This window comes from Tenrec ecaudatus, chromosome 6, assembly GCF_050624435.1.
Source record: "Tenrec ecaudatus isolate mTenEca1 chromosome 6, mTenEca1.hap1, whole genome shotgun sequence".
Taxonomy (NCBI): Eukaryota; Metazoa; Chordata; class Mammalia; order Afrosoricida; family Tenrecidae; genus Tenrec; species Tenrec ecaudatus.
In genome coordinates, this window is record NC_134535.1 from 93380585 (window position 1) to 93408159 (window position 27575).

General features: G+C 43.3%; 1 protein-coding gene and 1 pseudogene across 5 annotated transcripts in view; one reads left to right on the plus strand and one right to left on the minus strand.

The window, feature by feature from the left end:
* GXYLT1 (glucoside xylosyltransferase 1) overlaps positions 1-27575 on the plus strand; it is a 217016-nt gene that overhangs the window by 93496 nt on the left and 95945 nt on the right. Inside the window, exon 9 of one of the 5 annotated variants that reach the window (XM_075551875.1) lies at positions 13411-13550. The exons of 2 other annotated variants lie outside the window; for them this stretch is intronic. In XM_075551875.1, the coding sequence (XP_075407990.1) occupies positions 13411-13437 (27 nt within the window). In that variant the 3' untranslated portion in view covers positions 13438-13550. Of the gene's footprint in view, positions 1-13410; positions 13551-16198; positions 18648-27575 lie in introns of those variants that run through there. 2 more of the 5 variants (XM_075551877.1, XM_075551881.1) reach the window with 2 other exon arrangements.
* LOC142451101 (serine/threonine-protein kinase Sgk1 pseudogene) lies at positions 10069-11574 on the minus strand (annotated as a pseudogene).

Consider the following 27575-nt stretch of genomic DNA (forward strand, 5'->3'; position numbering starts at 1 on the left):
TCTCGCCACCTTTCTCTTTCCTTCTTTGTTCCTGTGTGGTCTGGGCAGACCCGCCAATCTCCCCGGGCTATACCTTCAGGGCTGTCCCCCGTAGTGCATTCTTCCGGGGAGGGCCATATGCTTCATTTAAGGAACACTGGTGGCACTGTGGTTTCAGTGTTGGACTGCTGACTGCAAGGTCAGTGGTTCAAAACCACCAGCTGCTGCTCCACTGGAGAAAGAGGAGGTTGTCTGCTCCCATAAAGATGTAGTCTCAGAAATCCTTTGGGCAGCTCTATGCCGTTCTACAAGGTCTTTGGGAGTTGAAGTGAACTCGACGGTGGTGGGTTATATGCATCTTTTATACAGTCTTATCTTGTACCCTTTCTCTGATATGTGCAACCGCTAAAGCGCTTGAGGGCCAAGGTGCTTATTTGTGCATTTACTCATGGTGGCTTATTTTCTATTTGTTTTAAATTTTGGAATGTGAGATCATGCTTGTCAGAACTTTGTTCATTTCTTGTTCTAGAGTTTGCCCAACCATTCAGACTCTAAATTTTAATCCCATTAACATGAAGATAAACTTGAAGTCAGGAATTCTCAGGGAAAAGTTTGATTTCCAAACACCCCAAATCTAAGAAAACATTTGTCTAAGTTAGGTTTTTCTTCATTGTTACTGGACAATTTTTGTCCAGTCTTCTCTTATACTGAGGGTGAGACTTTAATGTGGGGAATTTGATTCCAAATCCCTCCTGCATGCAGGGTCAAGTTCTCCTTTCCAGTCTCCAGCGGCCAGTAAAACACAACCTTTAGAAAATGAACATTGGGACTTGATTTGAGAACGGCTTTCAGTATTGGGAGCCCCTGTGGCGTAGCGGTTACACATTTGGCTGTGAACCGCAAGGTCAAAACCTCTAGCTTGCTCCTCAGGAGCAAGATGAGACTTTCTATGCTCATAGAGTTACAGCTTCAGAAACCCACAAGGACACTTCTACTCTAGCCTATGTGGCTGCCATGAGTCAGGCTCACCTGGGCGGCAGTGAGTTGGCTGCCTGCAAACACAGGGACACACCTGCTCTCTAGTCTTCATCCTTGGGAATCTTCCCCCATTAAAAAATGCATTTAGTATATTTTAACTAGTGTGTGTAGGTGTTTGTCTAGTTATATTTCAGGAGAATTTTTGAAACAATCTAGCATGCTGTTATTTAAATTTAGTCCTACAGTTGACTACTTCACTCCAGAACTGTCTTGAGATTTTGCTGGAGAACAGCATTGTAGTAGAGCATCCCACTTATTGAGTGCTTTTTGTGTAGCGATGCTTTACCCCTGTGTCCTCTGTTGGTTGTCACCTTTAGTGGCTTCCCCGTCACTCTCTCTGCAGGGCTCCCTCTCCCATTCTTCATTCTTCCCCTGGGGTGTACCTTGTGTAGTGCTCATTTAGAGATGTAGGCATTTTATTTATTATCCTATTTGGATTTTCCTTTTTTAAATAAATTGTTTTATTGGGGACCTCTGACAGCTCTTATAACAATCCATATGTTAATTGTATCAAGCACATTTGTACATATGTTGCCATCATCATTTCCAAAACAGTTTCTTTCTGCTTGTGTCTTTGGTATCAGCTCCCCCACCTTGTGAAGCCTTGATAAATTATAAATCATTATGTTCATATCTTATGCTGTCCGCTGTCTCCCTTCCTACCCACGTTCCTGTTGTTCATCCCCCTGAGGGTGATAGTGTTAAAAGTCAATCGTTGCGATCGGTTCCCCCTTTTCTCCCCACCTTCCCTCTACCCTCATTGTATTGCTACTCTTATTACTGTTCCTGGGGGGTTTATCTGTCCTGGATTTCATGTCTTGAGAGCTCTTAGTTGTACCAGAGTACATGCTCCAGTTTATCCAGGTTTGTAAGGTAGAACTGGGTCATAATAGTGGGGGGGGAGGAAGTATTAAAGTCCTTGAGGAATGTTGTGTGTTTTGTAGGTCCTATACTGTACTCTGAGTGACTTGTCCCTTCCTTGTGACCCTTCTGTGAAAGGATGTCCAATTGTCTACAGATGGGCTTTGTGTCTCCACTTGGCCCCCGCTTGTTTGCATTGGTATGATCATTTTGGGTCTTCTGATACCTGATCTTGTTGACAGCTTGTGATCACACAGGCTGGTGTGTTTCTTCCATATGGGCTTTGTTGCTTCCCTGCTACATGGCCACTTTTTAAACTTCAAATCCTTAAGACCCAATATGCTATATCTTTTAAAATCTAGGAACCATCAGCTTTCTTCAACCCATTTGCTTATGCACCCTTTTTGTCTTTAGCGATCCTGTCAGGAAGCTGAGTGCCACAGAATGCTAGGTTATTAGAACAAAGTGTTCTGTGTTGAGGGAGTTCTTGAGTAGAGGCCCAATGTCCATCAGCTTCCTTAATACTTAACATATAAATATATGTACATATACCTATATCCCTAACATTATATATTAATATATGTACATATGTATATGTCTATATTTATTCCTCTATAAGTGTCTTTTTCCTCCTAGGTCTTTCCTCTAGTTCCTTTTACTTTCCTCCTGTCTCACTATCATGTTCAACTTTCATTCAGCTCTCAGCAATTCTTCTTGGCTACATTGCCGTTGATTGAACCCCACTAGACATTCTATAACCTCCTTGCCATTGATTCAGGTCTCCTGTTGTTGCCTGGTCCCTGGGTTTGTTTAGATTTTTTTCCTTGTTCTATACTGTGAGTTTCATGTAGAGAGGGGCCATGCTTACTGTATTCTTAATTAGACTTCTAGTATCTGTGTGGAGTTGTGTATCTAGTATCTATATGATTATGGTGCTTAGCTGCTAACCGAAAGGATGGACGTTTCTGTGCACCTGGCTGTGCCTTGGAAGAAAGGCATGGCAGTCTGCTTCTGAGAAACCAGTCCTTGAAAATCCTATGGAAGCCAAGTCCACTCTGATGCATTTGGGTATGCTATGAGTCAGAATTGACCCCACGACCACTGGTCGATTGGTGACAATGTGACTAAGACTCATGGTGAGCTCTTCCTGCCTTAGGGCAGGTTGACTAGAGAAACATGTCCAGTGGCACACCAGGAGGCACTGTTGGGCGATGGCCTGATGGGCAGGCTAGGCACCACCGCCACACTTGTATGCCGTCACATTGACATACAGTTATATGCCTTCTATAGCTCATAACAGACATTTGCCTTAAAAAATGAATGTGACCTGTGAGATAGGCAGCAGTGCACTATGTTTGGATGCAAAGCTGGGTACAGAGAAAGTAAGTGCCATGCCAAGGTGATGGCCAGTGCTCGCCAGGTCACGGTCAGACGCTGAAGTCCATCCTCCCCTACCCTCTGAGAAGAAACCGTTTCTTTCATTAGTGTCTGGGAAGCCAAGGTGAGTAGCTAAATTATGCAAGTGTCTGATTGAATGATAACTGAAATAAAATTTTCACATCATTAATTTCAAATTACATTGAAATTTAATACAGTTAAATGCTTGATATTATATCAAATTAATGAAATCTCATAGCGTCAGCATGTCAAGGTAAAACTTTCAAGTCTTATTATTTATAGTTTGTGGCAATTTTTGTCTTCGTTCTGAAGAAACAAAAGCCATCTGTTTTAGAAAGTGAGTTTTGTATTCTCATCCCATTCAAGAGCAACACTAAAAGGCATTGTACTTTCTTCCCTTATCATGACCGTTCTCTTTATCTACTGACATGGGGAAGATGACCCGGCGACTGTTTGCTTTCACTAAGTACCTTATACCAAGCAGCTTATTGTTTCTTAAAAATTCCACAAAAGTTAGCAAATTCAAAATGTCCTTATCCTGAAAAGTCTCTAAAGATTCTGAAATAGATTAAAAATAGCCCTGCTTCAACGAATCTGTTACGATTTTCTATTTAAGAATATATATTTGAACTGGAGAATCTTCTCTGCAACGGAGGCTGAGCTAGGAAACTAATGATCAAGTTAAGTGAATGTCACAGACAATATCCGTACCTTGGAGGAACTAGGCATCCAAGTTGAAATGCGCAGAACAGAAGAGTAGAGAGGTATAAGGCCCTTTGAATTTTTTTCAGGATAAAGCCACATGTTAGAGATTGTAGGTCACCACTGCTGTAGTTCATTCTCAAATGGTACTTGAAGTCAATGAGTCCATGTGCTTTCCGAGTACAGAGACGTTCACCTACGGTGCCTTTTCCACTCTAGCGCCGAGAAAGAGGCACCCCTCGTTGTCGGAAGGAGTGGTTTTATGTAGGGCGTGGAGAAGGTCCCTGGACTATGAACAGAGAATTTAAGAACGCTGTCCACGTGGTTTTATATTGTACAGCTGGAGGCAGATCTGAGTCCATTTCCCAGGAAGTATGGAGCCTTGGTGGCTGAAGGGGCTCCCGTGGTGCTGTGCACTGGGAAGAGCTTTTCAATCTTGAGAGTCGGAGCGTGGCTATGCCTATGTTCGGTTATAAATCTGTGCAATTTTAACTGCAAAAGAAAAAAACAAAACAAAGTATCTTGGTGATGCAGCTTCTATTTTTTTTTACGCCTAAGGAGTTGTAAGGGCTAATATTTAGGAGAAATAACCTTTTGAGAAATGGGACATAGCTTTAAGCGAAAGCAAAAATTCAGCTCCTTGTTGCAGGCAGGATGCCATCATGTAAAATGAGATTCTGACTTCGCCTTCTAGGGCTTGGGCTTTGAAGATCACCCTGTACATGATTGGCTGGGTTTCCCTACTTATTCTGATCCCCATTACATTTCTTATTGTATTTAATCTGTCCTTTGGATAAGAGATCTTTATGGATCTGTGTTCTCTTATCGCATATTGTTACTGGCCCTCAAAAGCTCTTCTATGTCATTTCCAACCTCATCATTCATTACCTCCCCTCCTACAGTCCACCCCACACATGGAAGCAGAAAGCCGATTGTGCTCTATGTCAGTTTTGAGCCAGTGCACACGCTGCTCTACAATATATTTCCTCCTTTCACCTGCTCCTTCTTGGTCCTCGAGGCTTGGCTACGAGGTGAGGAACTGCTCTGGGTCATACATTGTGGTCGGGTCTGGGGAAAAGCATAGGCAGAGCTCCTGTCTTCGAGCATCTTATAGATTCATTGGGAAATGTCAAGAATACATACCATTATAATATATTTTAACTAAAAGGGAGGTGGTGCCACGGAGGCCAGGAAGGAAAAAGACTGTTTGGAGACTGAATGTGGTAGCAATCGTACAATTCTGCTTGATGGGATTGATCTGTGGAAGGGTATGATGTATGTATTAACAAAAAATATTTTGAAAAAAAAATGCTAGGGTGGGCAGAAATACAAATACTATAGGTCACCCTAGTAACCAGGGTCCTAGGAAAAAATGACCCTGTTTTCATGTTGTGATCTCATTTGAGCAGCCAGTTAGATTTGGCTTTAAAACATAGGACGCCCGTGTCTGATAAAAGCTATGCTTCCTTCTCTCATAACACGCAAATAAGCCACAATCAGGTGGGGTCTCTGGTGTCAGCAGCGGATCCCAAGTCTAGTTGTTGAAGCAGCAAAGGGAGGCGTTTGGTTGCTGAGCTATGGGAAGCCCCCGCCTCACAGGGCTGGCTGTAGAACTAGGAGCAAGGCTAGTCCGCATCACCACCACCAACATAGCCTGGGAGCCCCCATAACCTGTACCATGTTGACCCTGCAGACAGAGCCACACACTCGATTTAATGCTCAGCTGTCAGTCTTGTGATTCTTAGACATCTTTGAATAAAGGACTCCACATTTTCATTTTGTACTGGGCTCTGCAAATTATCTAGCCATTCTTAAGAATGAACTTGGACGTGTAGCGTCCACCACGCTCCTGCATTAACAGTGTAAGTATACGCTGCGGCAACTTGGCTTGTCAGCATGTCCACACCACAGATTGCAACCATCCCACCCCAGGGAGACAGAGAACACTCACGGAGCAACTATTTCTTGCATAATCATACATGTTTTCCAAAGCATATTTTTCATTTTTGGGCTTCATGACATCCTCTGCCTCTTGTCCTGCCAAGCCCCGCCCCCTTCCACCCCTATATCCTCTTCCCCCAAACCCTTGTTATCTTTGATTTGCCTGTAGGCTCAACATCCCTGGGTTTCATTTACTGACAAATAAGAAAATACATAACACAGCTTCAAGAGAGTGCATCCCAGTGGTAACACACCTCTGAGACACACTCTAATGTAAATGAGCATCAGCAGAAGGTAGCAGAACGGCCATCATACGAGTGCCAGGATATGAATCCTGCGGCCCTAAGGCCATTTCACAGCATCGCACTCCCTCCAGACTCGAGGCAGAAAGATTTTCCTCCTGTGTGGATGAGGAGTGAGTGGTGCGCATTCTTGATGTGAATTGCCGTGAACTTAGAGATAACGCACATGATGATTCTGTGTGGTGTCTGTGTAGTACTTACGTACTGAAGGACAGATATTCAGTCAGAGCAAATCAAAGCTTGGAGTTGAGAGGGATTCAGGCAGAAGATCTGGGAGTCTCAGCACAGAGACAGAGGTTGAGTTCTATATACATATATATGTATATATATATCCCTGCACATGCTGGGCACCTTACTAGGTCTAGGGGTAAAATGATGAGTCTTAGGGCATGCCTTCCAAGTGTATATCTAGCCAGTGGAGCCTCAGGGAGGACAGGAAGGCCCAGCAGTTACCTTTCTTCAGGTAACTACAACATTCCAGTTTTTTAGGACTTGGATTGTAATTCCTCATCAACAACGGAAATCTGTCACTGAAATTCCAAAATAGCCATGCCACGTTTAAAAATTCTGGTGGCTATTTAAAAATGTGACATTTAAATTTATACACGAACTGAAAAATGAAGCAAGTCCTGTCACAGTTTGACAGGCATAAACGCTTATCCTGTAACCAGACAGTAACCTAATAGCAAGATGCTAATCGTGTCTTGGTGCAGGTGTGGCTAATTAGCTCGTGGATGAGACTGTATCACACGCGCTCCTCTCACCTATGCATAATGTTAGTGCAAAATGCAAATGCGAGGCATATGCAGAAACCCTTCAAATGCCAAGCATGGGTTCATGGGGTGACCTTGAACCAGTGACACACACCAAGTGTCTTTTGAGTTGGGCACTAACCGTGGCTCTCCTCCTGAGTGCCCACGTTTGCCCGGGAGCAGGAAGTTGACTTACGCTCTGGCCCAGCGGCTGGGTGAGAAGACAGCCTGTCATTTCTGACCTGCTCTTCCCACTCGGTCTGGGAGGAGCTAGAGCAGCGGCGGGTCTAATTAGGGATCATCGTTTGTTTATTCATATGCCTACAATATGCCTGCACTCAGTTTGGAACAGGAATTACATCAATATTTGTTGAGTGAATAAATAATCATCGAAGAGTTGAAAAAAAATACAGGCCATCCATAAATAACTTACAAACTTTTGAACTCATCTATAGTGAGGAAATTGTTTCTACTTGTGTAACCGAAGTGTGGGTGAAGTAGTCCTGACAGTTGTCAAAAGGCTTATTTCCTGCTCCACACGTTTCCAGGCCCCTTTTACCTGGATGGGAGTCAACATTAGGCTGATGGATGGGATGGGAGTCAACACTAGGCTGATGGATGGGATGGGAGTCAACACTAGGCTGACCGATGGAATGGGAGTCAACACTAGGCTGACCGATGGGATGGGAGTCAACACTAGGCTGACCGATGGGATGGGAGTCAACACTAGACTGACGAATGGAATGGGAGTCAACACTAGGCTGACGGATGGGATGGGAGTCAACACTAGGCTGACGGATGGAATGGGAGTCAACACTAGGCTGACCGATGGGTTGGGAGTCAACACTAGGCTGACGGATGGGATGGGAGTCAACACTAGGCTGACGGATGGAATGGGAGTCAACACTAGGCTGACGGCTGGGATGGGAGTCAACACTAGGCTGACGGATGGGATGTGAGTCCATGTCTGCACTCCGACCCGGAGGAGCTCTGCTGGGGGAGGGCCGTGGACTCTGCTGCAGCGCGCAGTCTTCAAACGGAACTCGGTACAGCAGGCGCTCCTTTGCGTGAATGTAGGGCATACAACTAACTTTACCCAAAGATTTGTTTTTTTGTCCTTGACTCCTGGGAACTAGCTTACGAAACTCTTAGCATTTTTCATATCATCCTTAATACTCACGTGGCATCACATGGTGAAGGGTAATTTCTGGTGGCAAGCACTGTGTTCCATCTTTTGTATTTTTACTTATGAGGGAGCTTCAAAGTCTGGTTCTGCTACTTACTACCCGCGTGACTTTGGACAGGTTACTGAACCTGGCTGTGCTTCAGGTCCTTTCCCTGTAAAACGGGGATAATATTGGCAGAGGGGTGTTGTGAAATGCCAAGTCACTGGAAACAGTGCCCGGAACACCGTGCACACTACATGTATTAGTTATTCTTATGTGTTAATACAGATGTCATGAGTCAGTTGGTAACTGCGGTATTTGTTTATTTGTGTTTTGGAAATATGTTAGGGTATTATTTAGATCTCAACAAGCAGATACATGTTCTGTTCATTATGTCTTCTTGAGAAGAGTTGTATGGCTCTTGATAGAAGGATTAATCTGCTCTGTGTTAGTCAATAAAAAGTAGTTGAAAGTCACCATTAGTGCTTCTCTTAAAAGTAACTAATCTTTTGACACCCTGGGGTCTTGAATCAATGGTCCCAGATCAATACTTTCTATATACAGTTATTGTTTCCTTTCACCTTACACACTGTGGGCCGAAAATCAACTCACTGTAGACGGAGAAAATCAATGGGGTACATTTGTGGTTTAGAGAACACTGGGTAGGCGACATATGTCCTTTTGGAAAACATATACAAAGGAAATTATGTAGGCAGTTTCTCAGAGGGATGCTAAAGTACTTACAGGATGAATTTGTGATCCAACAGGTTTCTCCTCAATTACACCGAGAGAGCACATCAATTCATTTACCTTGCAGTAAACAGGCTATTTGAAGCAACAAAATGAAGCCACCAAGATTGTCTCTGTTACAGTAATTGGTGCTAGTGGGCCCAATCTCAGAATTTACAAACTGCTTCTCATTTATGGCCCATTTGCCCTGGACTTTCAGAGATGGCCACTACTTTCAGCTTTGAAAGGAGTCTTATTTTGAGCAGTCTCATGGAGTCGTGTGGGAGGGATTTATTTATTTATTATGAATTTTCTGGTTTGGGGGTTTTCTTTTCTTTGTTTTCATTTATTTATTTAATAAATATGTTTCCAGGTTTTATTGCAAACCAAAATTGGTTCATCACACACACAAAAAGTTGTGTGATTGGGGAGGAAGGATTGTACATATTATAACCATGTTAATTACTAAAATGGTGGATTACAATACAAATAAGCCTGTAAGTTTAAATATCCTAATGTTATATAACCCAATGTACAGATTTTATACAACACATACAATGGTCAGGAATGGAAAAAAAACCAACCATAAATAATGCCCATCTAACAGGTGACATTTTAAACAATGAAAACACCAACCTCTTCGACTGACAGCTGGGCATTGGTCCATAAAAACCCTTTCTGAAAATAGAAATATTCATAGCAGCAATGCTTTCTGTAAGCATCTGGGTACAAGTCATCGCAAGACCATTTCCATAAATTTTAGTTCTTAAGTATTTATATCTTACAAAAAACGAAACGAAACAAAAGCAGTTTACACATAAATTTAGCTTCCAAATATGGAAGAAACAATGTCCCACACGTTGCAGTGTCTTGCAAGTGTCACATTGATGCTTAGAACGCAACCCACCTGTGAACAAGCACACCACTCAACGGCGCCGCTAGTGCAGCAGGCCCCGCGAGGGAAGGGAAGGAACCGGACCACTCTGTGATAAGAAAAGCTTTGGAGCTAACATGATCTCATCAGAAAAGACACATTTCATAGTCATCAGTGTCGCGGCCTGACAACCCTTCGGAAGAGCCTTCCTCTGAAGAGCCTCCAGGGAGGGCTCCTTGGCCTGGGGGCTCGCCCTACTGCTTGTCTCAGAGATAGCACCACGTTGGAAGGAAGAGGGAGAGAGAGGCGTGGAAACCTCCGCTCACTGGAAGGAGGGTGTGCTCTTCGAAAAGCTTCCAGCAAAGTGTGCAGTGCCAATCTCCCAGCTTCCAGAGATGTGCAAATTCTCCTTTAAAATGGCCTGTCAGCTGGCAGCTCTACCAGTAGGCTAACAACCATTCAGGAACACAGAGAATCCTTCAGAAGTCCCCAGGGCTGCTCAGAGGAAAGAGCCCATAGGGGGTGCATACGAGAAGCCCAGGAACGCCTCGGCTGCCTCCTTGACACTGGCCGTGATGAGGATGCTGTCGGGGTACCTGCCGATGGAGTTGGGGACTGGCTCTTCGGTGAACTCGGGGTCAAAGTGCCGCAGGTCGCTGGGCCTGCTCACATTTGGATTAAAAGGGGGCGTAATCTTCTTATTAATGAGATCATCCCAGTTAATTAGGGAGAAGAACACATGATTCTTAATCTCCATAAAGTCATCCTTGGCGCCCAGCCTCCTGGTCCTGTCCTTCTGCAGAAGGCCCTCGAGCAGGTGCCGTGCAGAATTCGTGATATTTGGCTTCAACTGGAGGGGCTTGTTCAGAATGTTGTCATACATCTCAGCAGTGTTTCGACTGTAAAAAGGAGGCAAGCCATACAGCATCTCGTACAAAACGGCCCCCAGGCACCACCAGTCCACAGTCCTGTCGCAAGGCTGCTTATGAAGCACTCTGGAGCCAGATACTTAGGGGTGCCGCCGAAGGTGGACGTCGTCCCATTGTGTTCAATGTTCTCCTTGCACAGCCCAAAGTCAGTCAGGACAATGTGTCCCTGTGAGTCCAGCAAAATATTCTCTGGTTTTAAGTCTCTATAAACGATGTTCAGAGAGTGCAGGTAGCCCAAGGCACTGGCTATCTCAGCAACATAGAAGCGAGCTCAGGGTTCCAGGAAGCAGCGCTCCCTCTGGAGGTGGTAGAACAGCTCTCCACCATTGATGTAGTCAAGGACAAAATACAGCTTGTCAGCAGTCTGGAAAGAGAAATGAAGACCCACGAGGAAAGGGTGTTTCACGCTCTTCAGTAGAACATTCCGTTCTGACATGATGTGCTTCTCCTCCTCCTTTTTCAGGATTGCCTTCTTCTGCAAAACCTTGATGGCACAGAATGCTTCTTCTGCCTTGTGTCTTGCCAGCAGAACCTTGCCAAAACTGCCTTTCCCAATGACTTTCAAGAAGTGGAAGTCTGATGGTTTTGCATGAGGATTGGATGATGGGCCAAGGTTGATTTGCTGAGATGGGCTGGGCGGAGGTGAAGGGTTGGCATTCATAAGCTCCGGCTCCTGAGGTTGGGAGATTTTCAAAATAGACTGCACTTCGGGGTGTTTGCAAGCATGGGAGTTGTTGGCAATCTTCTGAATAAAGTCGTTCAGACCCATCCTCCTGTTTCATGAAAGCGATGAGAATTGCTACCATTCCCCTCATCCTGGAGTAAGTGGGGGTGCCCTTAGCAGCTTCGGTTTTCACAGTCATAGCTGCGGGAAGAGAAGAGAGAGAAGTCCGGGAGAGGAGACCCGCTCAATCACCCATTTTGTTTTTAAATCATTTTATTGGGGACCTGTAACACTCTTATCACAATCCACACATACATCCATTTTGTCAAGCACATTTGTACACTTGTTGCTATCATCATTCTCAAAACATTTCCTTTCTACTTGAGCCCTTGGTATCAGCTCATTATCCCCTTCCCTTCTCCCCCCACCCCCTCCCTCATGAACCCTTGATAATTTATAAATTATTATTATTTTGTCATGTCTTCCACTGTCCGAAGCCTCCCTTCACCCACTTTTCTGTTGTCCGTCCCTCAGGGAGGAGATTATATGTAAATCCTTGTAATCAGTTCCCCCTTTCTATCCCACCTTCCCTCCTCCTCCCAGTATCGCCACTGTCACCACTGGTCCTGAAGGGTGTATCTGTCCTGGATTCCCTGTGTTTCTAGTTCCTATCTGTACCAGTGTACATCCTCTGGTTTAGCTGGATTTGTAAGGTAGAATTGGGATCATGATAGTGGGGTGGGGTGGAAACATTAAAGAACTAGAGGAAAATTTTATGTTTCCTTGTTGCTATACTGCACCCTAACTGACTCATCTCCTCCCCGCAACCCTTCTGTAAGGGGATGTCCAGTTGCCTACAGATGGGCTTTAGGTCCCCTCATTCACAATGATATGATTTGTTGTTCTTTGATGCCTGATATCTGATCCCATCGACACCTCATGATCACACAGCTTGGTGTGCTTCCTCCATGTGGGCTTTGTTTCTTCTGAGCTAGATGGCCGCTTGTTAATCTTCAAGCCTTAAGACCCCAGATGCTATATCTCTTGATAGCCAGGCACCATCAGCTTTCTTCACCACATTTGCTTCTGCACCAGCTTCAGGGATCGCATCGAGAAGGTGAGCATCATGGAATGCCAGTTTAATAGACAAAGTGTTCTCGTTTTGAGGGAGTACTTGAGTGGAGGCCCAATGTCAATCTGCTACCTTAATACTAAACATATAAATATATGCATATAGATCTATTTCCCCATCATCACATATAAATATGTACATGCCTGTATTTAGACCTCTATAAATGTCCTTGCCTCCTAGTTCTTTCCTCTATTTCCTTTGACTATCCTCTTGTCCCACTATCATGCTCAGTCTTTATTTGGGTTTCAGTAATTTCTCTTGGTTACATTGCCCTTGATCAATCCCTACCAGGCCTCTTACACCCTCCTCAACGCTGATTTTGGATCACTTGTTTCTTTGCCCCTGGGTTTGCTAACACCACTTCCTTTCCCCCCACCTCCCCCTTTCCCATGTCCCGTCCGGAACTGTCAGTTCCATTGTTTTCTCCTCCAGATTGTTTATCCAGCTTATCTTATCTAGACAGACCTGCAGATATAATAATATGCACAAAAATAAGAGAGCAAAACAAAGCAACAAAAGAAAAATCAACAACGACAAAAACAAGAAAAGCCTGTAAATAGTTCAAGGTCTGTTTGTTGACTTTTAGGAGTGTTTTCGGGTCAAGTCTGGTGGGGTGCCACACCGTGGCCCCAAAGTCTATTTTTGGTATTTCCTTGGGACTTCCTTGCTCTGCTCCCCTTGCCGTTCTGTTGCACGCCCTTAGTGTTTTGCCTCGGTGTGGTGGGCTCAGATCGGGCGCAATATGTTGGAGGGATTTTGAGCTTTCTGCTTTAGTGGAGACAGATGAATTGATATCAAAAGTTAATTCACAATGTGAATTTGCCTCTTTAACCACAAGCTTTCCATCTTTTGGAACTAAGAAAACAGTTTGTTGGTTTCCAAGTGAGGTTGCCCAAGAGTTGTGGATCAAATAACAAGCATATTTTGATGTTTTTCTGTACAGGAAGCAAGGACACTCACTCTTCTCTGAAGACAGAAACGGGATTCATGATTACCTGGGGGCCCAGAAGGAGAGATGTGGGAGAAATGGGGTACAAAAAGAAATGGGGTGTCAACGGCAGTGGATACAAGAAGGAAGAGAATGTTCTGATGTTGATTGTGGTGATGAATGCACAACCCTTCTTAAATGTGACTCAACTATTGAATTGTGCGCCATGTCAATTCTGCACCAATACAGCTTTTTATTGTAAACGAACGAAAGAAGCACATTTCTGTGGTTTGGATGGTAGTAGAGTTGAAGGCGGGCCTTTCTGAATGCTGAGATGACGTTTCTGTCAGGATAGATAAGCTGTGAAGTTTTATCTAATGGATGCCCACATCGTTCAAATAGCTGGAAAGGCAGAATTTGCATTTGCAGTCTCTGAGTGTGCTTGAATGTTTAAGAGGAGTTGCTTATATTGTCATTTGCCAACTAGATTCAAGCAATTAAGATGGAATATTTACATTGTACAGCTACCAGCTAGCACCTCAGGTAACTCAAACTCTGCCACTTGGTAGCCAAGGCATTGGACAATTCTTTCATTGAGGAATTGATTAATTATGCATGTATACTGTGTGTTGAGTGGTAACTTGGTCCAGAGGATGCAGCAGTGACCAAAATAAAATCCGGTCTCCATGGATCTTGTAATCCAGTTGGCAAGAGTGTGTTATAAAATATGAGATGAATATAGAGTAGGTCAGGTAGCAGATGAGAGGCATTATAGGAAAAAAATCACACTAAGGTAGAAGAATGTTGATGGGGTTGCTATTTTTTATAAGGTGGCAAGGTCATATCTTTTTTATGAAAACATTGAAAACTTTTTTATTTCCATCTGAATGAAATGGAGAGTCACTGTAGAGTTTTGATGTGATCAAAGTTATGTATTGAAAGGATTCTTCTACCTGTTGTATTGAGAATAGACTGAGGGCCACCTTTGGTCTTCCAACATGAGGCAATCCTTGCAGAAATCCAGAATAGAGCTTGGATCAAGGTTTCAGATGTAGAGGTAATGAGAAGTAGTCAGATTCTTGATAAATTTTGAATATAGAGCTGATAGGATTTGTTGATGGATCAATTGTTGGTTGAAGAAGAAAGAAAACTTAAGGGTAAATTTTTTTTGACATGAGTAACTTAAAAAAATGGAATTGCCATTTTTATTTTGTTGAGATAGACTGATGGAGACTGGCACAGGTATCAAGAATTTGAGGTATGTGGTGGGCTGAATCATGACCCTGTCCCTCGAAGATCTGTCCATTCAGAACCTACACATGAGGAGGCGAGGCCGATGAGATCCAAGAGGCACCAAGAGAAAGTAATATTACAAAGTTCAGAGAGAAGTAGATAACTGTGTCCAATACCGAAGGTTCTAGTCAAGGAGGATTAGTGAACTCCAGTGCACTAAGCTGGAATTCACTCAGAGGTGCCTTGGAGGAAAGGCCTGGCAGTCTACTTCTGAACGGTCCACCAGGCCACACCCTCTGGGGCCCAGTTCCAAGCGGAGATGTGTGAGGTCACCACGAGCAGAGTTGACTCCATGGCAACTGATTTGGTTTGAGCACTCAGTTTTTTGACGTGGATTCGGTGCTGGGCTAACAGGTTGGCCATTCAAGCCAGCAGCCATCGCAGGAGATAGAGCAGGCTGTCTGCGCCAGTATAGGTGGGGAGTCTCTGACACCCAGCGTAGGATCGCTCCGAGTTGAAATCAACTCAGTGACTGTGTGTATTTTTCAATTGGAAAGCTGGAATTATGGTTCCCAGAATTCCCTTCCCTGTATGGTTCTAGGTTAGAAGTGGGCAAAAGAACAACATGCTGGGGAAGGTGGAAGGTGGCTGTGAAGCCAAAGCGACCGCTCACAGGGAGCCCTGCTGACCAGGGCAGCTTTCTCCAGGAACTGCAAGAGGCAGTTGCGCTGCATCCGTTTCCGGGACTGGTGTCACCAGCTCTGCTTCCCCCACTCTCTCCATGGTTTGAACGCAGGCCAAGGTTAGTGTCAGGTTCCCTTCAGCTCCAGTTGCAGTATTTCATTCCTCTGATAAATATCTTAGTTCTTAATATTTCAAGCAATTCTGCTTTTCTGGGCAAATCCAGACTGATATAGCCTGCGTGAATCTTTCTGGGGTCACTTGATAAATCTTAGAACCAGCCTAAAACCCACTTCTGCCAAGTGCATTCCCACTCATAGTGATCCTATATGACAGAGTAGATCAGCTCCACAGGGGTTTTGAAGACTGTACATCTCTACACAGGGAGACCGCTTCTCCCCCCTCCAACCCCCCCCCACACCCCGAAGAGCAACGACCAGGTTCAAATCCCCAGTTGAGAAAGAAAGAGCGCTTCTTAGGCACAGCCCAGGCCTGATGGAAAGTACACGCTAGCTCTGATGGACCTTTTTAAATCCGGCTTTTATGTTGCTCTCAGAAATGCTGAAAAGGATCTAGGCAGAGCACTAGATAGATAAGTAAACACAGAAACCGCGTTGCCTCTCCATTCTAGAGGATTCACTCACCTCTTGCCAGCGATAGTATATGTCCCAAATATAAACTCTTGATTTCACAGAGAGAAGTTTAAGTGTCTTAACTCATGCATTTTACTTTTTTTTCTCCATCAAGTAATTTCAACACCTCTGACTATTAACTTAAAAAGCAGAAACAAAACAAACCAGTTTTAATGACATATAATCCACATACCACACAATTCACTGGATTATAACTATATTATGACTTTTAATTTATCCTTCTGTTGTTTCAACAGGTGTAAAATGTGAAAAGGGGATTTCCTTCCACTTGTCACTACAGTAAAACTGAGTTCCTCAAGCGATTGCTTTCCTCCTACTTCATGTGGTTTTATTCGGTTGCAGCCCGGGAATCCTGCTGGAAGACCTGGAGGAAGTGTGTCTGCTTCGTAAGGGGTTAGGGTAAGACTGGGGGCAAAAGGAGAAGAGACTGAAGAGGGCTGGGTTCCCTGCAGATCGATGGGACACATTCTTGGACACAAGGACGTACAAATCAGGAGCACCAGGATAATGTCTTTTTGAAAAGGAAACGTTTTACCCACACATTGTTTATTCTTTGAGTTTCCTGGTGGCACAGTGGGTACAGCAACAGCTCGGCAGGTTGAACCCACAAGAGAAAGACGTGACAATCGACTTCTGCGAAGAGTGGTAGTTGGTAGGGGTGGTCAAGTCGATTCGACTCCCAGGGGTGAGTCCTACGCACAGTAGAACAAACGCGGCCCCGTCCTAGGCTGGCCTACACTTGTTGCTGTGTTCGAGTCCACTGGGGTCAACGCATCTCTTTGAGCGTCTTCCTCTTTTCATGTGGACCCTCTATTTTACCAAGCAGGATGTCCTTCTCCAGGGACCCGAAGCCCAGTGGGGGCAGTTCCACTTTGTTCTGTAGGGTCACTCTGAGTCAAAATCCACTAGACAGCAGAGGGTTTGCCTTATCAGCATTATATGGGGAAAGAGCCGATTTGGAGTTTAATATGGTTTTTACTTTTATTACATTATTAGTGAGAGGCTACCGTATTTTATCACGAATGATGGGTCTCTACAGGTCTCTTGGGTCTCAGCTCCTTGTTCTTTCTTCCTCAACATTCTGCTTTGAGCACCACTAGACTTTACAATGGAGCCCTGTTGGTATAAGTGAGCGATAGGCTGGGCTGCTAACTGTCCTGTAAGGTCCTATAAGGTCACTGTGAGTTGGAATCGAGTTGTTGCAGTGGGTTTGAGGGTTTGTTTTTTTGACATTGTAATACATCAGGAAAAAAACTATTGTTAGTTTAGTATTTATTTTGATTTTAAGTGAAATGAACAATGAGATCCTATAACTTGTTTATAATAATTTTTATGAATGCTAAGAAATGAAAAATTCACTGGAACTAAAACCCATGTATTTCAAATATAAAATTATAAACTTAGAAACCCTCAAGTAAAATATAAATTTATGAAGATAAATAAGCATACATTATAATAATATGAATTATTAACAGAGGAAATACACAAAATAAAGTCATATACAATGGTTTCTTCTTAAATTAAAAAAATTAATACACATGTAAAATTAGATATCTGATATGCTTTATAAATCTTTAAAGAAATACCAACTATAAAAAGTGAGGTCAATGGTATTGTCCTTCAGCTGCAAGCATATTTTTGTGTAAAATTTCTAGCTGCTGACAAAGCTCTTTCTGGTTCTATACATGTCAGGAAGCAGTGCAGAGGAAGCTATAAACTAAAGCCAGACATGGTTTTTCTCCCTTCATCTCCATCTCTTTGAAAGACACACACACACACACACACACACACAGAGTTTATATATATATATATAATAAAAGTGCTACTTTGAAAAAAGAGCAATATAAGGCGTGTGTGTGTGTATGTGCGCGTGTGTGCATTGTTGTTAGGTGCCGTTGAGTCAATTCTGACTCAGTGATCCCACAATACAACAGATTAAAACATTGTCTGATCCCTTCCATCCTCATGATTCTTGCTGGGCTTGGACCCACTGTTGCAGCCATCTGTCTCCTTGAGGAGCTTCCTCTGTTCTTTCAGACCCCCTGCTTGACCAGCACGATGTCCTTCTCCAGGGAATGGCCTCTTGGATCAATTGTTTAAAGTACAGGAGACAAGTCGTTCTCACGTCTAAGGGACATTGTGGGTGCACTTCTTCCAAGATTTGTTCCTTCTTCTCGTGGTCCAGGGTCTATTCAGTAATCTGTGCCAACACCTAAATGCAAATGAATCTGTTCTTCTCATCCTTATGCATTCACTGTGCCGCGTTCACACGCTCATGTTGTGATTGAAAAGCCCTTGTTCCGGTGGACCAGGGCGTTGGCAGCCTTCCTGTCATACAGAATGCATTGCAACGTGGACTATTGCAGATGCGGTTTAGGTAAAACTTAGCACCTTATCATTGGATCTCTCTTAGAATCGATTTTTAATTTGTCCTAGTTTATAATATTTCTGCTTTCTTTTCGATTGAGGTTTATATCTATTTTACTTTGTTATTTTATTTTTAGAAATGTTTTTCTGTATAGGAAATCCAAGATAGGTAAATCTGTAGTGATAGTAACTGGATTAATGGTTCCTTGGGGGTAAGGCAGGGGAGAGTGGAGGGAAGAATGAAGAAAATGTTCTAAAACTGATCGTGGTGATGCCTGTACAACTCTTGTTTATAATGTGCTTAAACTATTGAATTGTATGATATGTGAATTATATGAAAATAAAATTGTTTAAAAATACCCTGGTTTGGGTCAGGTGCACTTTAGTCCTCAAACTGACATCTTTATCCACTTTGAAAAGGTCATTTACAATCAGTGTGAATGAAGGGGGTGGAGTGGAGACCCAAAGCCCATCTGTCGAGAAGTAGACATCCCCTCACTGAGGGGTCACAAGGAAGGGAAGAACCAGCCAGGGTGCAGTGTAGCACCAACGAAACATACAACATTCCCCTAGTTATTTTTTTAAAAAACATTTTATTAGGGACTCATCCCACTCTTATCACAATCCATACATACATCAATTGTGTAAAGCACATCTGTACATTCTTTGCCCTCATCATTTTCAAGGCATTTGCTCTCCACTTAAGCCCTTTGCATCAGGCCCTCTTTTTCCCCTCCCTCCCTGCTCACCTCTCCCTCATGAGCCCTTGATAAGTTATAAATTGTTATTTTGTCATATCTTTCCCTGTCCAACATCTCCCTTCACCCCCTTTGCTGTTGTCCGTCCCTCAGGGAGGAGGTCACATGTAGATCCTTGTAATTGGTTCCCTCTTTCCAACCCACTCTCCCTCTACCCTCCCAGTATTGTTCCTCATACCCCTGGTCCTGAAGGGATCATCCACCCTGGATTCCCTGTGCCTCCAGCTCCTATCTGCACCAGTGTACATCCTCTGCTCTGTCCAGCCTTGCAAGGTAGAATTCGGATCATGATAGTTGGGGGGCAGGGAGGAAGCATTTAGGAACTGGAGGAAAGCTGTATTTTTCATCAGTGCTGCTTCGCACCCTGACTTCCTCCCTCCCCGATCACGATCCCAGGTCTACCTTACAAATCCATCTCAACTGGGGCATGTTCATCGATTGGTACAAAAGCTCTTGACACACAGAATGCAGGACCGATAAATCCCTCAGGAACAGTAATGGGAGTAGGGATACCATGAGGGTGGGGGAAGGTGTGGGGAAAAGGGTGAGAAAGTGGGAGCCAATCGCAATGATCATTTTGTAACTACCCCCCCCCAGGAACAACTGAAATGTGGGTGAGGGGAGACAGCGGATGGTGTAAAATATGAACAAAATAATCATTTGTAATTTATTAAGGTTCATGAGGGTGGGAGGGGGCGGGGAGGGAGGGAAAAAGAAGCTGATACCCAGGGCTCAAGTAGAAAGAAAATGTTTTGGAAATGACAATGGAAGCCTGTGTACAAATGTGCTTGATGCAATTGATGCATGGATTGTTGTAAGAGCTATATGAGCCACCAATAAAGTGATCTTAAAAAAAAGAGAATATTGGACCAAATGCCCCCTCCCCGCCCCCCAAAGAAAAGGAAAAAAGTCCTTTACAAAAGATTTGCCCAGAGGAATAATCAAAAGGCTGTTGAATCAAGTACAGCTCATAGGGACCCTGTAGGATAGAGTATAACTGAAAAGTCGCATCTTTCTCCAGCAGAATGGCTGGTGGTTTTGAACTTCTAACCTGGCAGTTAGCAGCCCAACTTGCAACCCGCTGTATCACCAGGACTCCTGCCCATTGCAGTGTATCATTTAATTTCTTGACTTCTACTTTGATGAGCGTTTACTGTGGGTCCAAGTAAAGTAAAATCCTCAACGACCTCAATTGTTCTTCAGTCATCATGATGTTGTCTTCAGTTCGATTGTGAAATTCTTATCCGTACTGAAGGCTGCAGTCTTTGACAGTCATCAGCGTTTCAAGTTCTCTTCACTGTCAGCGAGTAAGGTATGTCTTCTGCATATCTCAAGTTATTAACGAGTCTTCACCAATCCTTATGATGCATTTTTCTTAAAATCCAGCTTCTCAGATCGCTTGCCCAACATACAGACGGAATAAGTGTAGTGACAGGATGCAACCCTGACGCAACTTTCCTGATTTTAAACCACGCAGTATCTCCTTGTTTTCTTCAAGAGACTCCTTGGTCTGTGTTAGACTCTGCATACAATGAGATGTTCTGGAATTCTCCTTTTCAATGTTACCCATGGTTTATCGCATGCCTTTGAATAGTAATAAACATCTTTACATGGGGGAACAGCTTTCTGGTAGTCTCTGCTTTCAATAAAGTCCACTTGATGTCAGCAATGATATTCCTGTTCTATATCAACTTCTGAACCCGGCTTCAATTTCTGGAAATGTCATGTTTATGTACTGCTATAATAATTTTTTGAATTATCCTTAGCAAAATTTTACTTGCATGTGTTACAAATGACCGTGTTGGATAATTTCTGTATTCTGTTGGGTCAGTTCTTTTTTACTTGGGTGGCTAGGCAACCGTCTTCCAAGTTTCTTGGCAGGGATGATTTTCTCTGGCACTGCCTTGGTTTATTTCAATTAGTAATGCGTCAATTCCTGGATCCCTGTTTTCGTCAGTGCCTTCAGGGCAGCCTGCGTTACTTTTTTCAAAACCATCATTCTTGATTTTATGCTACCTTCTGTGTGGCTGAATACTGACAGTTCTTTTTGGTGGAGGGACTCCATGTATTCCTTCCATTCTCTTTTGATGGTGGTTGCATTGCTCACCATTTTGCACATAAATTCTTCAGTATTGCATCTCCGTGCTGGAATTCTTTCTTCACTTCTTTCAGCTTGAGAAATGTTGAATATATTCTTTCCTTTGTGTTTCTATGTCCAAGTGTTTACACATTTTATTATAATACTCTGTCTTCCTGAGGTGTTCTTTGAAATCTTCTGTTCGGTCCTTTTATGTTATCTTTTCTTCCATTTGCTTTAGCTACTCTACATTTAAGAGCAAGGTTCAGAGTTTCTCCTAACATCCCCTCCGGACTTTTCTTCCTTTTCCTGTCTTTTCAATACTGTGTTAGTCTGGGTAGACTAGAGAAACACACCCAGAGACACTTATATGTGTATAAGAAAGGGATTTATATAAATGAGCAATTGTATATTGAGAAAACATCCCAGACTAGTCCAGCTCAAGCCCATAAGTCCAATATTAGCCAGTATGCCCGATACCAATCTATAATTTCTCTTCAGAATCTCTCAAAACGTGCAATGATGCCGAATGCAGGAAGATCACAGGCCAATGGGTGGAAAGTCTTGTGGACCCACTGGCAGTTGATGTATCTCAATGCTGACAGGGGTCTCCACATGGCTCCTTCAGCTGCAGGGCTCTAAAGTAGCTCCATGTGTCTTGTCAACAGGAAGGTCAACTGGCCTCCAGTCAGCTATTTATCTCCTTTGAATCTCCAAATGAGCTCATCAAGCTGCGGCCTGATTGACAGGCTAGACTCCACCCCTTCACAAGTTGACAGGAGATTCTGTAACTGCCACAATAACCTTTCTGCTTTCTTTCAGTATGATGTCTCTCTACTGCTCTGCTGATCTTTCTTCATTTGTGTTCAGTGGAGCAAATCTATTCTTGTGATGGTCTCTAAATTCAGATGGGACATACTCAATGTCATTCTAATTGGTCTTCTTTGTAGACTTCTAGCTATTAACTTATCACCAACATCATTATACTTTATGATTGATCTTGAAATGTTCTTTTTATCAATGAATATGATGCCATTCATTTTAAATATGCCATTCCTGGCATAGTAGACCTATCATTTTCTGATTCAAACAGCCAACATCTGTACATTTCAGCTCACAGATGCCTGGGATATCAATCTTTATACATTACATTCAATTTTTGACAACTTCCAGTTTCCTTGGATTCATCTTCATTCATTCAACTTTCTGGCTATTATTAAATATTTGCAACTGTTTCCTCTCATTTTGAGTCATATATATCAGCAAACGAAGGCCTGGAAAGTTCTGCTCCAGTCACATCATTAGGGCCAACTCTTTGAGAAGGTTACTCTTCCTCAGTCGTATTCTGAATGCCTTCCAACATGAGTGGCGTGTTTTCTGGCTGTATCAAGCAATGTTCAACTACTACTCATAAAGCTTTCAGTGGCTAACTTTTGAGACATGAACCACTTCTGCCCTTTTCCTAGTCTGTTCTTTGGGAGTTTCCCTAGTGATGCGGCTGGTACTTGAAATATTGATGGCATCGCATCCCGTATCACCACTAACTACGTACACGCCACCACAGTATAACAAACAGGTGAGTGGTGGGTACTCACACACATACACACATGAGGGGTCCTACATTTTTCCTATAAAATTGGAATTAAAAAAATTATAATTATCCTTAAGATACTGAAGGAGTCCTGGTGACATAGTGGATTATGAGTTGGGCTGCTAACCGCAAGGCCAGCAGTTCAAAGCCACCAGCTGCTGCTCAGGAGAAAGGTGAGGCTTTCTACTCCTGTAAAGAGTTAGTCTCCCAGACCCATAGGGGCCCTTCTACCCTACAGTGAGTTCGGTTTTTAGTTTTTGGAATTATCTTTAATTCCTTTTTCCATGAACTTTTCCAATCCCTTTGTGTGTACACACACACACACACACACACTCATATAGTTTATTTATTCTTCCTTTTTTCAGAGCAGCATATTTTTATTATGGTAAGTTGTCATGGTTTATTCTTTTAAAAAATCTTTTTGCTATGCTTTGGGTGCAAGTTTCCAGAGCAAATTGTCCCCGCCCCCCCCCCCACGCTTCGTGTAAATTTTGTTTGTGTTGCTGACTGCCGCCCTCACAACACGACAGCACTCTTCCCTCTTCCTCCTGTGTGCAATGCTTCCTCCTATTTCGTTCTGAAGACAGCGTTTCTGGTTTATCTTTGTCCCGTTTCGTTTCATCATGGAGAGCCTGAGATCAGGAGATCTTTATCGATTTCAGTACTGACATATTCATACTTCACTTGTCCCGAAAGGCTACGAATTGGAACAAGACAGGCTTGCTGTGGGAGCTGAAATCACACATCTCATTGCTTATGGAAACGTTCATGGGCGTGGACTCATCTAGGTGTAAAGAATGAGCAGATTGCTTTTGTGACATACATTGAACAGTTGAGTCATTGATCTTATTTTGAACACAAGTGATTCAGCTTTCACATACCAAAAGAACACTATCACAAAGCTGTAGTATGTAGTTCAATATGTAAACAATGTACTAGCACACCAGAAATGACACTACGCGAGCACTGAGTGCCACACTGCCATTTGGGATCCTTTTCCTTCGCTTCTGTGTCTTTATATTTCCTTGGCTCACAATTCATACTTGTAAATTAATGTCCTAGTGTAGTTCCATTGTGGATTATGTAGAATCTCTTTGGCTGACCAGGGAACTTGATGACTTTTTATGATGTGTTTACATTTTTTTTGGCACTTTCGTACTTTTAAGCAATTGCTTTAAAAAATGGGCTTTTGGAATTCAGCATGTCTATTACAAATGGATAGGTATATGCATACAATGTTTACATTACAGCATGAACGTTCTGAGACGTCGCCAGTCAACAAAGATGAGGAGCTACGTGCTAGTCACAATCCACTCTGTAGGACTGGCCGTGGGTCTGGCTTATTGCAAACTTATTGGAGCGGAAGCATTCTGCTAAGTGCTAGGACTAGTTAGTTGTATTATTTTGTTTTGTTTTCCCTCTAAACTCTTCTCTAGCAGGCTAAAGTCATGTGTTCGACTTTACCCCACAGAAACTGGTATAAATGGACTTTAGTGCATTAACATTTCATGTATAAGAGATGTAATTTCCTAGTCACATTCAGGTCAGTGCACCTTTCCATGTGTTTTCTAACTCATCCTGTGAATTTGTTCCCCTAAGCCATTTTATTAGGACCGTATCCAGACATCATACCATTTCATAGTTCAATCATATCAAGAAGGGTACAATTGCTATCAAAATCAGCTTCAAAGCATCTTCCTTTTTGAACTTGGTGACATCAGCTCCTCCGCTAGGACACCCCGTCCCCTCCGGAACCCTTATTCTAGTTGTTGTCTCTAGAGAGTCACCTATCCTGGATTTCACATCCCAAAACACAGAAAAACACACACCAGAGTCCAGAAGGCTACCAACAGGGCAAAGGAGAACAGAGATAAATCCCAATATGAAAAAAAAAAACCAACAAAACCAGAGTAAACCTAAAGTGTATCAGAAAGGAGATCAAGGGACAAGGTTTTAACCATTCAAGTCAGATCAATCATTTCAATCTACTATAGGTGTCTCTCCACTACTCTGATCACCAGCTTACCCCTTTCTCATGGTTCGGAGGAAGCCACCTGAGGTTTATTCCCCATGTAGATCATGAAAACTGCCTACCAACAGTTCAAGACTCGGCATAACTGTCTTCTGCTTCTTCACACACTAGGTAATTTCAGTCCTTGTCCTCAGGTTACAGGTGTGTTTGAGGTAGAGTCTGCTTCTCCCAGTGGGGTTTCCACATCAGATCCCAATGGTCTGGCCTTTGGAGAGTGTCGTGTGCCTTGAAGATCCAGGATTCAGTGTCCTGGATCCTTGGCACATTCCCTGGGTCCCAAGGGGGTGTGAAGAGACTCGGGCCAGTGTGGCTTCTTAGGTGCTTATTACCAGGCATTCTCCCCCCACCCTTCGAGTCCTTAAAAGAATTGTTAGTCATTTCCTCCCCGCTAGGAAGTTAGTCCTCTCCTTTTCTTACCAACAGACATGGCCTTGTCTTCTCCCAGACCGGTTTGCTCTATTTCCCCCCTCCTGACTTGACTTTCCCATCAGCATCCCTCACCACTCTGATAGGAACGTCTGCCAGTCTGGGGGTGGGGGAACATCATCATAACTTCCCCTGGCAGCCACTACGTGGTCATCTGTGCCTCCCCTTCTCTTGAAAATCTGCTCCCTCCACTGAAGTGGTCTTCAAGATACACACGTAGGGAGGACGGTGCCCGGACAACAGCCAGGTTCTCCATGGCGCTGCTTGGCCACCCTGCCAGCAGACTGGATGACCTGCAAACCTCAGCCTGCCCCCAGCCCGGTGCTCATTCCTACTGCAGTGAACTCATACAGTATTTGTCCTTTTGTGTTTGGACTTCACGCAGCAGCGTGGTGTCCAGATCCCTCCATGTCATGAGGTGTTACATGGTGTCATCACTGTTAAAACAAAATCATTTTATTAGGGGCCTCACACAACTCTTTTTTCTAAATCGTTTTATTAGGGGCTCATACAACTCTTTTTTTTTTTCATTTAAAATCTTTATCAACATCTCTCCTCATTTTTCAAAAAATAAGGAATTCCTTTGTTGTCTACCTGGTTTTTCTCTCCCTGTAGCTGATGTTTCAGGGAAATATCTTCTTTTTTTAAAAAAACATTTTATTAGGGGCTCATACAACTCTTATCACAATCCATACATATACATACGTCAATTGTATAAAGCACATCTGTACATTCTTTGCCCTAATCATTTTCTTTTTTTACATTATATCAGGGGCTCATACAACTCTTATCACAATCCATACATACATCACTTGTGTAAAGCACATTTGTACATTCATTGCCCTCATCATTCTGAAAACCTTTGTTCTCCACCTAAGCCCCTGGCATCAGCTACTCATTTTTCCCCCTTCCTCACCGCTCCCCCTCCCTCATGAACCCTTGACAATTTATAAAGTATTATATTGTCATATCTTGCCCTGTCTGAAGTCTCCCTTCACCCACTTTTCTATTGTTTGTCCTCCAGGGAGGAGGTCACATGTAGATCCTAGTAATTGGTTCCCACTTCCCGTACCACCCTCCCTCCACCCTCCCAGTATCGCCACTCACACCACTGGTCCTGAAGGGATCATCTGTCCTGGATTCCCTGTGTTTCCAGTTCCTATCTGTGCCAGTGTACATCCTCTGGTCTAGCCAGATTCGTAAGGTAGAATTGGTCATTGCTGTTTTTCAGAAATGTATAGTATTCCATTGTATGCATATTACAATGTTTTTTTTTGTAATCTATTCTACTGATGGGACTTGGGCCATTTCCATCTTCCTGCGATTGTGAACTGTGCTGCAATGAACATGGGAGAGCACGTGTCTGTTCATGATCTGGCTCTTACTTCTTCGGAGTACGTGCCCAGCAGTGGTATTGCCGGGTCGTAAGGCATTTCCGGTAGCAGCTCCTATCAGAATTGCTGCATCGCTCTCCACAGTGGTCTTACGTCGTATTTGCAGGCCCCCAGGCGCGCACACGTTTCAAATGCTCCATAACCTCGCCAGCATTTGTTCACCTTTTTCTTTTTTAAATTGGCACAGTTGTGAATGCTAGATGCTTAGCCTTGCAGTTCACTGTTTTGATTTGCATTTCCAGGGTGGCTGAGGAAGGAGAGAGCATTTCCTCATTTGCCTGTTAGCCATTTGGGTGTCATCCTTTATAAATTGTCTATTCAGGTCCTTTGCCCACCTTTTTTTCCATTTCATCATTTTATTGGGTCTCATACAACACTTCTCACAGTCCATGCATCCATCCATTGTGTCAAGCGCATTTGTACATTTGTTGCCATCATCATTTTCAAAATATTTTCTTTCTACTTGAGCCCTTGGTATCAGTTCCTCATTTCCCCTCCCTCCCCACCACCCCTCCTTAATGACCCTTGATCATTTAGAAATTATTATTATTTTCTCATATCTAACACTGCCTGACATCTTCCTTCAGCCACTTATCTGTTGTCCATCTCCCAGGGAGGAGTTTATATGTAGATCTTTGTAGTCAGTTCCCCCTTTCTACTGCACCTTCCCTCCACACTCTGGGTATCGGCACTCTCACCACTGGTCCTGAAGGGATCATCTGTCCTGTGTTTCCAGTTCCTATCTGTACCAGTGTCCATCCTCTGGTCTAGCTAGATTTGTAAGGTAGAATTGGGGGCAGGGGGGCAGCATTAAGAACTGGAGGAAAGTTGCATGTTTGATCATTGTGACACTGCACCCTGACTGCCTTTCTCCACTTTTTAAGAGGATTATTTATTTATTGATCTTTTTGTGGGGTAATCCTGTGAATTCTATGGAATTTGTAAGTTTCAGGTACAAATTCTCAAGT